General features: G+C 42.0%; 2 protein-coding genes across 2 annotated transcripts in view; one reads left to right on the top strand and one right to left on the bottom strand.

The window, feature by feature from the left end:
- Nup153 (nucleoporin 153) overlaps window positions 1-1,409 on the top strand; it is a 57,328-nt gene extending 55,919 nt beyond the window's left edge. The window contains exon 22 of the mRNA XM_021215243.2: window positions 57-1,409. Within this exon, the coding sequence (XP_021070902.1) occupies window positions 57-141 (85 nt within the window). The 3' untranslated portion in view covers window positions 142-1,409. The remainder of the gene's footprint in view (window positions 1-56) is intronic.
- A 2,004-nt stretch (window positions 1,410-3,413) lies between these two features.
- On the bottom strand, window positions 3,414-11,985 carry Fam8a1 (family with sequence similarity 8 member A1). Its single transcript, XM_021215681.2, has 5 exons — window positions 11,233-11,985; window positions 10,208-10,328; window positions 7,776-7,899; window positions 7,070-7,209; window positions 3,414-5,943 (listed from the first exon to the last, which is right to left on the bottom strand). The coding sequence occupies exons 1-5, from the start codon at window positions 11,888-11,890 to the stop codon at window positions 5,799-5,801; spliced, it is 1,188 nt and encodes a 395-aa protein (XP_021071340.1). The 5' UTR covers window positions 11,891-11,985; the 3' UTR covers window positions 3,414-5,798.
- Between the last annotated feature and the right edge of the window lie 2,669 nt (window positions 11,986-14,654).

Here is a 14,654-nt window from a genome sequence, read left to right as displayed (position 1 = left end):
TTGAGTCCTCTGTCTTGGGCATTGTGTCACATTGCAATGTTTTTATTTTTTCACAGGTCAAATGGGAAAAATATGTTCTCTTCTTCCGGAACTTCAGTTTCTGGTCGCAAGATAAAGACTGCTGTTAGACGCAGGAAATAAAGGTCACAAAGGTGTTATACCCAACAGTTTTATCAACAGCTGGTGCCCTGCTTTCAGATACTGGATTGTACTACATGCTGGGCTTATCTGAAGTCAGATCTGCCTAAGGACTTCTTTAATTTTGGAATTGTCCTTTTTTTTTTTTTTTTAATGGAAGTCCCGTCCCCATAACCCATTCTCTTTTTGAAAATAATAGCTAGACTGGTGACTGACTGATTCTTCAGCAGAAACATTTTATGATCCAGCACATTATTCACTGATTGGCATAGTCTGGCTGTACCCAGGAATAGAGCCTGCACGGTGAATGGCTTTGTATAGAACCTGTCTGCACCGCTATGTGCATTGATAAAGCGTTAATGGAGCGCGTTGAAATTGTAATTATATCTGGGGAATTCTGTATAGATTAGAATCCTGTATAGATTAGAGGACGTTGAAATGAATGATTTCTATGCGGAGTTTGTGGTGGTGTATGTGTGAAGTGAGTAAGTTGGATGTATTGTGCAGAAAAATTCTGATAGAGAAAGCCTGATTAAAGAATGGTCCCTCCTAAGGACTTGTTAGATCTAGTTCATTCTCCACTTAATAAGTATATGCTATTTCTATATTTTCATTCTATTGACTGTCTTGCCTTTTTCATTATTTTATTATGAGACTTCTGTAAATACAATTTTGTTTCTGTACCTTTTTGGCATAACATAAATCTGTGAACTTGAAATTTTAATTTTATGTTAGACATATTTTTGTTGTTTGTTTAGTCTTGTCTCAGATTTTATTATGTAAATCCCATTATTCAAAGTTGCCTAAATCCATTTGGAAATCTTTAAAAATAAATTGGGGATTCTTAAAGTTGAATTTATTGGCTTTTCTGATCCAGTTTTGTTTGGACCAAAAACCAGTATTGTACAAAGTATTAAGCATATATTTTTATATTTACTGAAATGGACTGTGGTGACTTTGGATAATAAGGAAAAAGTTTAATATTAAAGCCATGTTTATTACAGTATAATTAACATGTTAAACCATGGGATAAATGCCATCAATAAAACTTTATGAAGCAAGTTTTGTTAACAGTTTTCATAGTGAAGGCACACAATATTAATGGGAAGGGTGGTTGATTAGAAAGCCCAAAGGGTATGTATCAGGTAAGGCCCAATAGTTATTGGAGTTTGCAGAACACAGAATATCCCCTCCTTTCTGCCTGCTGCTGTCTTTACTTAATTTGCACGTATATTTTCTCATTAAATTTTGAAAATAAACGTACAACCCTTCCTGTTTGTACTTCTAGCTTCCTTGCTAGGTGCCTAGACAATGTTTGTCACATTCTTGGAGACAATATGCCTCAGGCACTCCAACAGTTTATAGAACTACTGGGCTTTTTACTATGTTACTTGTATGACTAGACTTTTAGCTCACTTAAGGTCCAGGAAAGAACTTGGAGCAGTACTTTATACTTTTGTCCTTAATTAGGATCGGCATTTGTTAGTGGGTTTTTTGGTTTTTGTTTGTTTGCCAACTACAGGCTGGTTGAATTTACATTGAGAATTTCTAAAGCTTTGTTCTTATGAAAAGGTATTTTTCTTACTATCTTAGGCTATCATTACATTGATCTGGGGGCAGAGCTTTATATGTTTCTAATATTTTATTTAATAATATATACCTGACCTGTTTGGAGTCTGGTGAATGCTGGTATCAAGTGCTGGAAACCTGACTTACCCACCTTGTAGGCCAGTCCTTAACCATTTTCTATGTCCAAATAATTGGGGTTTAATAGGGCATATGCCTTTTCTGTAAAGTGTAAAAAATTATTTTGCTTCATTTTAGTATTCTTTTGTTTAGAGTAGGTTACTACAGCTATAACTCATGCTGGTTCATATTAAAATTGGTGACCTTTTGGTTCTCTAGAGTCTGTGAGACTATTCTGATTTTGAGACTTGATTCTTGGGCACACTTCTAGCTTCCTTGCTAGGTGAGTTTGGCTTTTTGGTCATGGTGGCAGCCCCATCTCTTGGTCTGTCCTTCCTCAAGCCCAGCAGAGGTAACTAACTCTACACTGGATTGAGTGGGTTTGAGTGCTTACTAGTGGAATGTATAAATGTATGTTCTAGGACATATACCCGGAGACCGACAGACTGGTTTTGGACAGCACTCAAGACTTCATCATTAAAGATGCAGTCACTTAATGCTGTCGGGTCTAGGAATGTCATTTTAAGTATTAAGTGCTAGGTTGGTTGTAGTGATTATAGTATCAGGCCTTAAGGAAAAGTATAATTCAGACAGCTAAAGGTCTTTTTTGTTGTTGCAAATGATGAAAGTTTATTAATATAACTATCACCTGAAGTTAAACTGATAAATTTTAACAGTAAAAATTTAGCTTAGGGGCTGGAGAGATGGCTCAGTAAGAGCACCGACTGTTCTTCCGAAGGTCAAGAGTTCAAATCCCAGCAACCACACGGTGGCTCACAACCATCCGTAACTAGATCTGACGCCCTCTTCTGGAGTGTCTGAAGACAGCTACAGAGTACTCACATATAATAAATAAATCTAAAAAAAACAAAATTTAGCCTAGGAAGAATCTATTTTTAGTTAGCATATGCTTCCCAGGACTCGTATAAAACTTGAAGTTCAATTGAAATTATTGACGGTAAGAACTGATGCTATACTTCATATAAAGGCCAAGAAGTGATTCAGCAGAAATTTTATATGTAGTAGCTTGTTTAATGGAAACTAATTTGCTATAGTAGTAACAGTGAGAAATAAGGATGTTGTAGATCTTATAGATAGCAAATATATGACCAAATTAGTCATAACCCTCATATTTTGGTAATATGGAGTGGTATTCCCTCCCCCTTTGACTTTTATTCCTCTAAAATCCACTGTCCCCAAATATGTAGTTGGTAGCTTGGCTTAGACTAGTAAATTGTTCAGAGCAGCACTTAGGTTGGGCTGCATTAAATAAAGTTTGCATACACATGGTTTAATTCCTAAAGATAGGATCTTATACTGTAGTCTAGGCTGCCATTAAATTTGTAGCAATTTCCTATGTCAGCCTCCTGAGTTCTGGCGTTACATAGTTAGCATGTTAAACCAGTCCACAGTGGACTGGTTTAACATGCTGAGTTCATGTGCAGGTAACTTGTACTTAGGTATTTGGATATGCAGGGTTTTACATATGCTAGGAAAGGTATTCTATCACTGAATCACAGCTCCAATCCTGCTAAAGAACATGATTTAATACACTGCTGTAGCTATAGAAACAGGCACAGACAACACTGTTAACCTTGACATAAGTATTTATTGAGACACAAAATACAAACTGGTGACATACAAATATTAAAAATAGAATGCTGTTTTATTTATAGGTGGGCCAGTAGATACTGTTTTCAGGGCAAGCCCTACTATAGTGAACTACAAGGAAATCTACACATACCAGCCAAAACGAGGAGCTTCACCCAGGCACGAGTAAGGACTTTGGTCTTTGGTTATGTGGATGTTTAGGAATACTGTTAATCTGGAAACCGTCCCTTTGCCAGAAACTGATGTGAACATGTTCATTTAAAGTTAAAGAGTCCTTCGAAGACTCAATTTTGAGGCATGAGCAATTAGGTAAATGCTTTGTAGGCAGAGTCAAGTAATGAACACTGTCAAAAGTGGCATGTGTTTATAGTCACAAAGAATACTCAGGTTTGTCACCATGCTGCTACCTAGAGTGCAGAATATCCTACTTCCAAGATATTCCCAAGTGATGAGTACTGAGACTTCTCATTGCCCGAATGGCAATGCACTAACAAGGTTTAGGGGATGCTCATTAAATAGCTTCACTTCAGCATGAGAATTAAACTTTGATGTTAGTTTGACAGAAACTAGTATTTCTGTCAAATGAATACACATGTTCTTTGAAGGAGGCCGGGAAAAATGTGCCGGATTCCCTTTTCTCCTTATAAACTGATTGAGGTTCTATTGTGGAGGCAAAACAATACTTTTATCTTACATCCTATATGGCACAACTTGAATCCATAGCTGGATCTAAAGAACTTAAGTTTAGCAGACTGGTATTTAAACAACAAATTTTAACTACTTGTTAATTTTACCGTATAAATAAAAATATCCTCAGTAGAAACAGTAATCAAATACTCCAGAGCTGTATGGGTGAAGCGCATTTCAACTTGAATTCTCTCATCAATGGCAAGTGTCCACACCAAGCTTCTCAATTTGTAGTGTTTGAAGAGCTTTAAAATCTTGCCAGAGCCACAAGCACATGCTCTATGTACTGCTTTTGACAAATAATAGACTTCCTGTGAAATTGTATTTAAATAAAATTATTCTGAGAAACCATGGTTGATGAACAATGAGCTTTTAGGAGATTCTCAAAAGTATAGACATTAAATGCATTTTCACAGTTTTAAATGTCAAGATTGCTCTCTTGTGCAATACAATTTAGTGTTTGTAGGGAATGAGTAAGAAGTAAGGTTTTAAACTAACATTTTGGTACAGGTAGCTAACTGACACAACAAAAACACACAGACATAAATCCAATGTTTCACCAACAGAGCAAAGTACAATGGCAATACACAAAGTCTTGCTTTAACATCCCCACCCCCCTCCAAATTTCATCTCTAACAGGCCAAAATGAGCTTAAAGAAACTTGAATAAAGTTCGAAGATTATGTGCTGCCTTGCTTTAGAGAGAACAATTCATAATAGGAAAACTGCTTATATTTCACAGGCTGCTATTATTTAAGTTATTCACTAAATACACTCTAACACCTTGATGTTTTGACAGTTTTGGGACTGTATAGAATACATGGTGCCTTAGGAATTTACTGTACATAAATAGAATCTACAGGTGCATTCAGAACACTGGAGAGCACATACTGGGAATGTTTGGATATTCCTCCTGCATATATAAATATAGTTGGATTTTTTGGACACATGAATTCTAAACTGAATTTACAATGGAAATCCCCACTCCCACCCCCACTCCCCACAGAAGGCAACTAACTTACCTTTTAAAAATATCAATGATATGACTCAGTACATTATCATGAAAATCTTGCCTCCAAATACATAAGCAGTAAGAAGCTGAAACATCCCACTACTGCAGCGAGCTCTAGACTACCCTACAAGTGTGGGCGAGGGGACTCCTAGGCCTTCCTCACTAGCCCTTTTCTCCCAGCACCTGCTGTGGAGTAAGTGGGTTGTTGAGTTGATGCTCTTTCAATGCTCACAAAAAGCAGCTTCCATAAGAAGAGTTGTGGGAGTTCTGTAGGTGTTTATAAAACACAATTGGATATTTCTCAATCACTCTAGGATAAGCCAAAATTAAAACTTTAAAGTTTGATTTAGAGAATTTAAAGCTGAAAATGCTTCCAGCAAATTTTGGTTATCTTAAATGTTAAAGTATGTATTTGCCTATATTGATTATGAAATTTGCTTTGTTCTCTAAATATTTTAACACTTAAATTTAATAGTTTTTCCTTCTGGAAAAGTTCCCTGACATTCAAGTACAGTCAACACTTTGAGAACAGTCCCCTGCATCACACTGGAATGACTGCTTTAATTTTTAAATCATCAATTAATGTAACCCAGAGATAATGATGGCCTCAATACATAATTTAGTCTTGTCATTATTCCTAAGAGTGGAATTCAGGATTCTGGGCATCATCTGACCCCATTTCTCTTTACCACAATGGTTCCTGCTACAATGTCATAGGCTGTTCGATTATGCTGAAAAAACAGCAGTGTGATGAAAGCAGGGAAAAAAGAAGCAATAGAAAAATTCTTGATCAAAGCTCGTATGGTGGACCTAAAGGAAACAAGCAGAAGTACCAAGTCAGGCTGCATCAGTCATGGTGACTAGGTATCTTGTTGATGTTTACAGCATTCAGCATGGTTAAATCTTTCCTGAAGTTTTCAAACAATATAGTTGAACTACCTGTTCTATTCTAAAGAAAGCTACATAGAAGACTAGACCTTTGATATGCATGGCAGTTAGGAACATATAAGAACACCAGTGAGGAAACAGTGTAACTACTTTCTATTTTGTCAGAAGAAAAGAACATCTCTTTGCTTACCTGTTCCATAGTCATGGTTTTCTAGAATCTTCTGAACCGAGTATGCTTACTGCAGTCCTACTTTCTATCTTACTGGAAACAATCAGTTCCTGTATGGGCTCCAGTAATTAAAAGAAGTCCTAAGAAGCTTTCAACAGTAGCTCAAAATGGAGAACTACCCTAATAATGTTAGATTTCTGCCTGTCAGTGGCTGTATGGACTCTGAATCCAGACCAGTTGGTTTCTAATTACTGGTTGTACTTCACAACTATGAAAATGAGATCAAAATGCTGTGTTAAGTTACTAAAGTACCTGGAATCTGAGAAATGCTCAATGAACACTAACCACCAAAGTTGTAAGGCAATCTGCATATGTCACAACATCTAGCCTGCTTCTTGCTTTCCTTCCCCTGTACCATTTATAGCTAATTCCTGTTGGACTCAGCTGCTCACTCACCTTCCCAGCTCCACCAAGGCCAGCAATCAACTGTGGGCACTGGCTGGAGGCCCGGGAGTCAGTCCACAGTGCCAGAGAATAAAGCTAGGCAGAGCAACTGAGAACACCCAAATCATTTTGAAAATGCTTGTCAAAGGTAAGGGAAAAAAAAAAAACAGGCTCATAAACTTCCATCTAAGTCAATATGATTACAGTGTATGCTATGATGAAGAAAAAGAATATTTTAAAACACCGTATCAGACCTGCAATCTTGGGCATATTGAACACAATCCTGTGCCACTTAATATAGGACTCATTCTGAGCCAAAGAATGCAAAAAAAAAAAAAAAAGTTCACTTTCACAAACTTAGCATGCAGCAGAAGGTGACAACTATAATTTTTTTTTTGCAAGTATAAAGTAGATTAAGCTAAGCAAAGGACTTACGTTGTGATGCTAACATTTGAGGAAGGAATCACTAAAACCCGACTTGGAGCAATGAGTACTGATGTATCACATGTCACAACTCGAAGCCCTAGCAGGAATTTTCCTGGGGTAGCTCCCCCCGCTCCCCAAATGCAAATTATCTAAGGAAAAAAGGATAATTGGAAAATAATTTACTAATTTTTCTAATAAGTTACTTCATGCTTTATAAGAATGACATGTTGGAGGGCCAGGTATGGTGGCACACACCTTTCTTTAGTTCCAGTACTTGGGATTTCTGTGAGTTTAAAGTCAGCCTGGCATACACAGTTAAGTTTCAAGGCAAACAGGGCTATAGAAAAGGTACATTGGATGTGCTAATTACAGAGAATACTAGAAACTTAGCCATTTAAGCTGGCTTAGCACATGCCATCTCAGAACTCCAGAGACCGGAAAGATGACTGGCAAGTTTGACACATACACGACTGTAATATATATAACTTTGAACTAAAATCTGCTTATGAATGAAATACTATTTCTAAAACTGAAAAGTATTAGCAAGGCATCTTTTTTCCAAAATTTAGTATTTACATTTTTTACTTGAAATTGTTAATTTTAAAAATTATGAAAACACAATGACAAATATTTTAAGAAATAATTAAGAAATTGTCATTTTTTTCCCTAGTAGATAATTTAAAATACCGGTTACTTGCTCCAGTCAGCAGCTTACCTCATAAAAACAAACTAACAACCTGTATATAAGCGCCACAATCATCATTTTCTGCAGGTCTTCCATTGATGTGTCTTCATCAATCTCTTCTATTATATAGTGCATGGCAAACTTAGAGATGTCCCTGCACAAAAAGAAGGGTTTGGGGTTAGAAGGAATTAGTTCCTAAGTCAGTTTTGTACCATTTTCCCATAATTAGGTCATAAAATTTAAGTGAAATTCTATGCTATTAGATTCTCACCAACAAAGTGCATAAAATACCCATTACTTTATTCAAAAAATAACAAATACCTAAGTAAATTAAAGCAAAAGCATGGTTGCAATTGTGGGGTAGTTTGTACCTCAGAGGTAGAGCACTGCAGAGCAAATAAGATGCCAGCCCTGATGATGTGACAGTGACCGGTTTGTAAACTCATTGGGAAACCTCAGTTAAGAAAATGCCTCCATCAGATTGGCCTGTAGCAAGTCTATGTGGCATTTTCTTGATTAATGATGGATGTGGGAAGGGCCTAGCACACTGTGGGTGGTGTCACCCCTGCGCTGGTGGTCCTGGGTGCTATAAGAAAAGCAGGGTGAGTAAGCCATGAAGAGCACTATTTTCCATGGCCTCTGAATCAATTCCTGTCTCCAGGTTCCTGCCCTGACTTCCCTCAGTGATGGACTACAAGCTGTAAAATGGAATAAACCCTTTCCTTTCAAAGTTACTTTTGATCATGGTATTTATCACTGCATCAGAGGGCAGACTGGCACAGCAAGGGGATACTAAAAGTCTCAGCTTTCACTGAGATTGTAACCAAGCAAGGGAAATAGAACAAAAACAAACTGGGATGCCAACCAGAGCACCACAAAAAACAGACCAGTCTTCTCAGAAATGACATTTCTAAGTGCATAATACAATACAAAGGATGAAGAGAAGCCAGCCAGAATTAAGAAGCAGGAAGAAGCTCCAGGCAGGAGAAGCAGCCTTGGAGCAAGTGACAGGGCTCAATTCATGGTGTGAGGAGAATGCGGGCATCTGTTTAACCATGTGATGAAATTCAGACTTTATCTTTATTCAGCAGCATGTTAAGGCTGGAGAGGTTAAGTTCTGCAACTTTCTTCTGCCCTCCAAATAAATAAATGTAAACAATAATAAAGGCTGTGTTAGGGGACAGGCAGGAACTCCCTAACAACTGTCTGGGGCCCAAAATTTAACACCACTTTGTAACTTGACTTTTCTACTTTTCAATTCTGACATCGTCTCAAACGTAAATTAGTGTCTCATAGAAAATGCTTAGCAATTGGGAATAGGCAGTATCTTAAAACTTGAGTTTCTCAAGTAAATGCTATACTTTGCATTGAATCTGCTCAACTGAAAGCAACCCCACTGAAATTGATTACTAAGTCCACCTACCACAAGTTCTTTGTGCTCTGAAAAGTGTGTGTGTGTGTACAAATGTATGCCATGTGTGTACATGAGGCTGGAGCTGGAGTTAGAGGCAGTGATGAGCTGCCTGACATGGGAACTGAACTTGGAGCCTCTGGACAAGCAGTGAGCACTCTTAACCACTCAACACCTACCCAGCCCCTCTTTGTGTTTTCATGGCAGATCCTTCATAGGCCAAGAAGGAAACTAATACATTCCTGGCCCAAGAGAATGGTTAAACAAGCCAGGTCTGAAGGCTTCTTTACCTATTAAAATCTTTTTTGAGATAGGATTTAACTGTAACTCTGGCTGGCCTTGAACTCACTGAGATCTGCCTGCCTCTGCCTCCTGAGTGCTGGAATTAAAGGAGCATGCCACCAAAGCCTCCCTCCTTTTCCCCTTTTCCCTCAGATTTTAAACAACACACTGAGGTTCTTTTTTTGTTTCTTTCTTAAAACCAACAAGGGGCTTGTGGTGATAGCTCAGTGAGTAAAGTGCTTATATAAAATGTCAGGACCTGAGTGCGTCCCCAGAATCCATCTAAAACCCAGGACACCTATATACCTATGTAGCACTGGGAGGGAGGACCAGTGATCTCAGGGACTTGCTGGCCAGCCAGTTCAGCTGAGATGACAAGCCCCAGGTAAAGTGAGAGACCCCACCTCAAAAAATATAGTAGAGATTAGAAGGCACCCAAAGTAAACCTCTTGGCTACATAATAAACACACTTAAAAACAACCAATAAGGAAACAAATAGAACTGGTAAAGATAAGGTCCTGAGTTCAAATCCCAGCAACCACATGGTGGCTCACAACCATCTGTAACGAAATCTGATGCCCTCTTCTGGAGTGTACAGCTACAGTGTACTTATATAATAATAATAATAAAAACTGGTAAAGATTTCATAGAGAAATCTTGGTCTTGGACATCCACCCATTACCCAGAGTTACTCATGAGCATGTACAGAATTTACAAAACAAGATCCCTAAATGGCAGCTCCAGAATTTTCTGACTGTTCTTAACTTACTTTATTCCACTGAGATGCATGATGCTCAAGACAATGGTTGCTTTTATAAAGAAGAGGATAAAGAAATCCACCATCTCTGCCATAAATCTGTGGGCCAAGGATGGAATGACATACTCTCTACCTGGAAATTGGGAAGAAGAAAAAAAGAGTTGCACAAGCTTAAGAACCAAGCCAGATAATAAAGCGGCAAGGTAAAGTCAAGGTCCAACTAATTTTTTAAAAATTATAGCTTTGCATCAGTCAACAGCAATGATCCCATCAAGAGAATGTGTTTCTAAAATATCTAATAATAAACTGGACATTCCGGCCCCAGACTCCGAAGATTGGCTGCAAACTTTCCTACGATTTGCTAAGACTAGTTACTACACATCATTTACTAGATATTCATGATCAATTGGCTTGAACCCAGCCAAAGCTCTCTAGACTCGACTCGATTTGTAATCATGTCAATTGCCTTTCAGTTCCACTGTCTTTACACGGCCTAAGTCTTGGTGATTTCTAGTATTCTAATCTCGAGCTTCCCAACAGTGGGTTTGCCACCGAAGTTTAGCTTTGGATCTGTCCAGAGCCTGGAGATTACAGAGAGGATAGTTTGATAAGCAGACGTCTCCATACACGAGAAGGGCTAGTGTCAGGAATGAGGGAATCTACTGGCCGTGCCAGGTCTTAAGGGAAGGACAATCAACATTGCTTCACAGTACGTTATTAGAATTTAGGGCCTGAGCAAACCACAGCTGATGTATGTGGAAACTGTCAATGGTAGTAGCAGCTCCCCGGTTACGTATTTCAAGAGTGACCATACTTGCCCAATGATCCTTCAAGAGACCACTCTGGCTAGCACAGACCTCTGTCTTATGGAGAGTTTGAGGCTAGCCTGGCCTACATACTGTGTTAGCCAAGACCACAGAGTGAGATCCTTCCAAAATGTTAGTGGTAGGAATGGCAGTATTTTTTTTTTTTTAAAGGATTTCTACTCTATCCCTCCTCCATCCTACCCACCCACCCCCTGCCAACCCCGATCTCACCTGCCTGCCGCCCGGTGTCGCTGGTCGTCCGCGCAGGGGCTGCAGAGGCCACCCTGGTCCCGGGGGTCGCCCGGGCCGATGCCTGCACGTGCGGGGTCCGGCCCGTGAGGCCCGCGACAGCCGTCGGGGTGGCGCCGCCCGTGGCCGCCCCCGGCCCGGGTCCCGCAGCGCTCAGGAAGTAGAAGGGGTTGTAGTAAGCCAGCTGCGGCGGTGGCGGCGGGGACGACGGCGTCGGCGGGGACGACGGCGAGGGGACGGCGGGCTGCGGGGCGGTGGCAGCGGTGGCGGCGGGTGGCGGCGGGCCGCAGTAGGCGGGCAGGGCGGCCAGGCCGCTGTGCCAGGTCAGGTAGCCGCAGTAGGACTGCCACAGCCACTCGTGCACCTGCCGCGAGTACTCGCGCGCGCTCAGCCGCCCCGGGCCGGCCGACGCCTCGCAGCCTCCCGCCTCCGGAGGCTCCGCGCCCGTCTCCCGGCGCTTGCGGAGCTCGCACTGCGGCTCGGGCTCCGACACGGCCGAGGCGACGCCCGCGAGGACCGGGGACCGGGGGGCGGCGGCGGTAGGGGGAGAGCCTGGCCCGGAAGGGTCCGGCTCGTGGTCCCCGCCATCGCCATCCTGCCCCGGAGGACGGCTCCGGGCTTCCTCGGGCCCCTCTGCCATCGTCGCCCCGGAGGTCCCCTCCGCGCTGCCTGTCACGGCGCCGTCGCCCGCCCTCGGCGGCCCCTCTCCAACCGCTCGTTCCGTCGCCACCACAGCAGCAGCAGCAGCAGCGGGCGTCAACAATCCGCCTCCGGAAGCGGAAACCCCACCTCTCCGGCGCGCCGGGCTTGGGGAGCCGGGCGGGCGGGGGGTGGTGCTTTGTGAGTTGGTTCCTGGCTGACGCGCCGTCTCTCTCGGGGGTCGTCTGTGGTACGTTTTAGTCATAAACTGTGGCATCTTCGGTAACGGGACGGGTCGCGGCAGAGCACAGTCACGCGTGCGATGCCGAGGACGTGGTCCTGGACACTGTGAACGCACCCATTGAGGCCACATCTATGGGGCATTCGCCACCATTCTTGAGAATTCTAATGAACTCCATTACCAAGGTCCCTAGAGAAGGACCTGTGGTTGGTTCTTCTGTAGGACATGATTGTCCCTTGTGAAACTGCATCTGATTCACCAGAATTCCCAAGAGGGCCCAGACCTCCAAGCACAGTATGTTTCTTGCTTAGCACCTTAGTCTGGGTATGGTTTCGTCTTGCTATGTTAAGTTAATAAGCCCGTTAGGGGTAGTTGTGTGACTTTGAATTCCCAGGACCATATAAAGAATCTACAAGAGCCAAATACTGTGAGGATATTGAACGATTATTGTGCTGGCTAATTCAACTTGATAGAGACTAGAGTCATTTGAGAGGCGGCGACCCCAATTGAGAAAATGCCTCTGTAAGATTGGGCTGTAGGCAAACCTGTAGAGCATTTTTTTTTTTTTTTTTTTTTTTTGTTTTGTTTTTCGAGACAGGGTTTCTCTGTATAGCCCTGGCTGTCCTGGAACTCACTCTGTAGACCAGGCTGGCCCTGTAGAGCATTTTAAACTAGTGATTGATGTGTGGGAGGGCCCAGCCCACTGTGGGTGGTACAACTGCAGGCTGCTGTTCTGGGTTCTAGAAGAAGGAAGGCTACGAAAACCATGAAGTCAGGTCATGGGATGTGCAGTAGCTCCTGTCTCCATGGGATATGCAGTAGCTCCTGTCTCCAGGTTCCTGCCCATTTGAGTTCCTGTCCTGACTTCCCTCAGCGATGGACTACAATGTAGAATTGGAAGCCAAATAAACTCTTTCTTCCCCCAACTTGTTTTTGGTCCTGGTGTTCACCACAGTATCAGTAACCTTGGCTATGACAGTACGCCGAGAGTCAAACCCTGTCTTTCCTCTGGGAGACAGAAAAGACATCGCTTTGGCCCTTAATCTGCTTCAAGGGAAAGTCTTCCATGAAGCACTTGAACACCTATTCATGATCATCACTAGCAGCAGGAACCATAGCTCCACACCACCAGCTGTGCAACCCGAGACACTCCTCTCCGAGTCTCAGAGACCTTTATTTAGGTACAGACCAGGTTCATTCATTCTCTTTCTTTCTCCCTCTCTCTTTCTCTTTCCCCTTTCTTTCCTTCCCTCCTTCCTTCCTTCCTTCCTTCCTTTTTTATTTATTTATTTATTTATTTATTTATTTATTTAATTTATTTATTTATTTATTTATTTATTTTTTATTTTCTGAGACAGGGTTTTTCCATTAGCTCTGGCTGTCCTGAAACTCACTCTGTAGACCAGGCTGGCCTCAAACTCACAGAGATCTTCCTGTCTCTGTCTCCTGAGGGCTGGGAGACACTCATTAAAGGCACGTGCCACCACGGCCAGGCTGCAACCCAGATTCTTAAACTGTGCTGAAAATAATCATAATAATTTAGAGTCAAAGTTAGAGAGAGCAATGGGAACAAGTGTGGCCACTCAAGAGAGGGAGGCCGCACCTAATGGCTTTACCAGCAGCAGCTGGGGAGTGTCTTGGGGAATCTGACATGACTTGGTAAAGCACTTGATCTATAAAGGTGAGAGAAAAATGTGTGGCTATTGAAGGGGCACCAACTTCTCAAGATAAAGGAGATTTTATTACCCCAGAGTGGACAGGCAGGGAGTTGTCTCTGCATGGGGCAGTAGGGGTCTCTGCGGGAGTGATCTTTTTTAAGGCAAAACGGGAAAATCTGCGCCAGGGTGAGTTGTTAAGTCCTGAATGGACACATCAGCCAGTGTGGCTGAATAATGAATTTTTTTTTCAAGACAGGGTTTCTCTGTATAGCTCTGGCTGTCCTGGAACTCACTTTGTAGACCAGGCTGGCCTCGAACTCAGAAATCTGCCTGCCTCTGCCTCTGCTGGGATTAAAGGCGTGTGCCACCACGCCCGGCTGAATAATGAATTTTGATTGCTGGACCTTGGTGTTTTAGTCAGGCATAAAGAAGTAGCCAAATAAGGGAGCCTTGGTGGCTATCTTTAGGGAATCTAAACCGTAATCTAACGGTTTAGTAAAGGAGAGGGAAGGGGAGAGGGCAAGACCTGCAGGTGGCATGCTTACAGCACTTGGACCTGTTAGAGAACCCTTCAGTTATATTCATTTCCTTATGGAAAGAGGTTTCATACCTATGTGAGAATTTGAGATGGCGTATGACTGTACTAGCAGGTTTCTATATAAGAGAGAAAGAAACACATGTAAGACAAAACCATGGATCATTCCAGGCCTGATAGTACAGGCATGTACTCCCAGCTACTCATGAGCCTGAGGTAGGAGATCACAAACTCGCAGCCAGCCCTGGCAACTTGCAGAGACCACACACACACACACACACACACACTCACACACACACACACAATCACACACACACTCACACACACACAC

Source organism: Mus pahari, chromosome 16, assembly GCF_900095145.1.
Source record: "Mus pahari chromosome 16, PAHARI_EIJ_v1.1, whole genome shotgun sequence".
Taxonomy (NCBI): domain Eukaryota; kingdom Metazoa; phylum Chordata; class Mammalia; order Rodentia; family Muridae; genus Mus; species Mus pahari.
This window is presented reverse-complemented; position numbering and strand designations above follow the sequence as displayed.

Bases quoted from the DNA above. Each gene is read 5' to 3' on its own strand.
- Fam8a1 (XM_021215681.2), bottom strand. From the start codon at position 11,890: ATGGCAGAGGGGCCCGAGGAAGCCCGGAGCCGTCCTCCGGGGCAGGAT. The intron at 10,329-11,232 runs GTGAGATCGGGG...CCCAATTTCCAG, and splicing joins CGACACCGGGCGGCAGGCAG to GTAGAGAGTATGTCATTCCA. The intron at 5,944-7,069 runs GTAAGTCCTTTG...TGTTTCCTTTAG, and splicing joins TCAAATGTTAGCATCACAAC to GTCCACCATACGAGCTTTGA.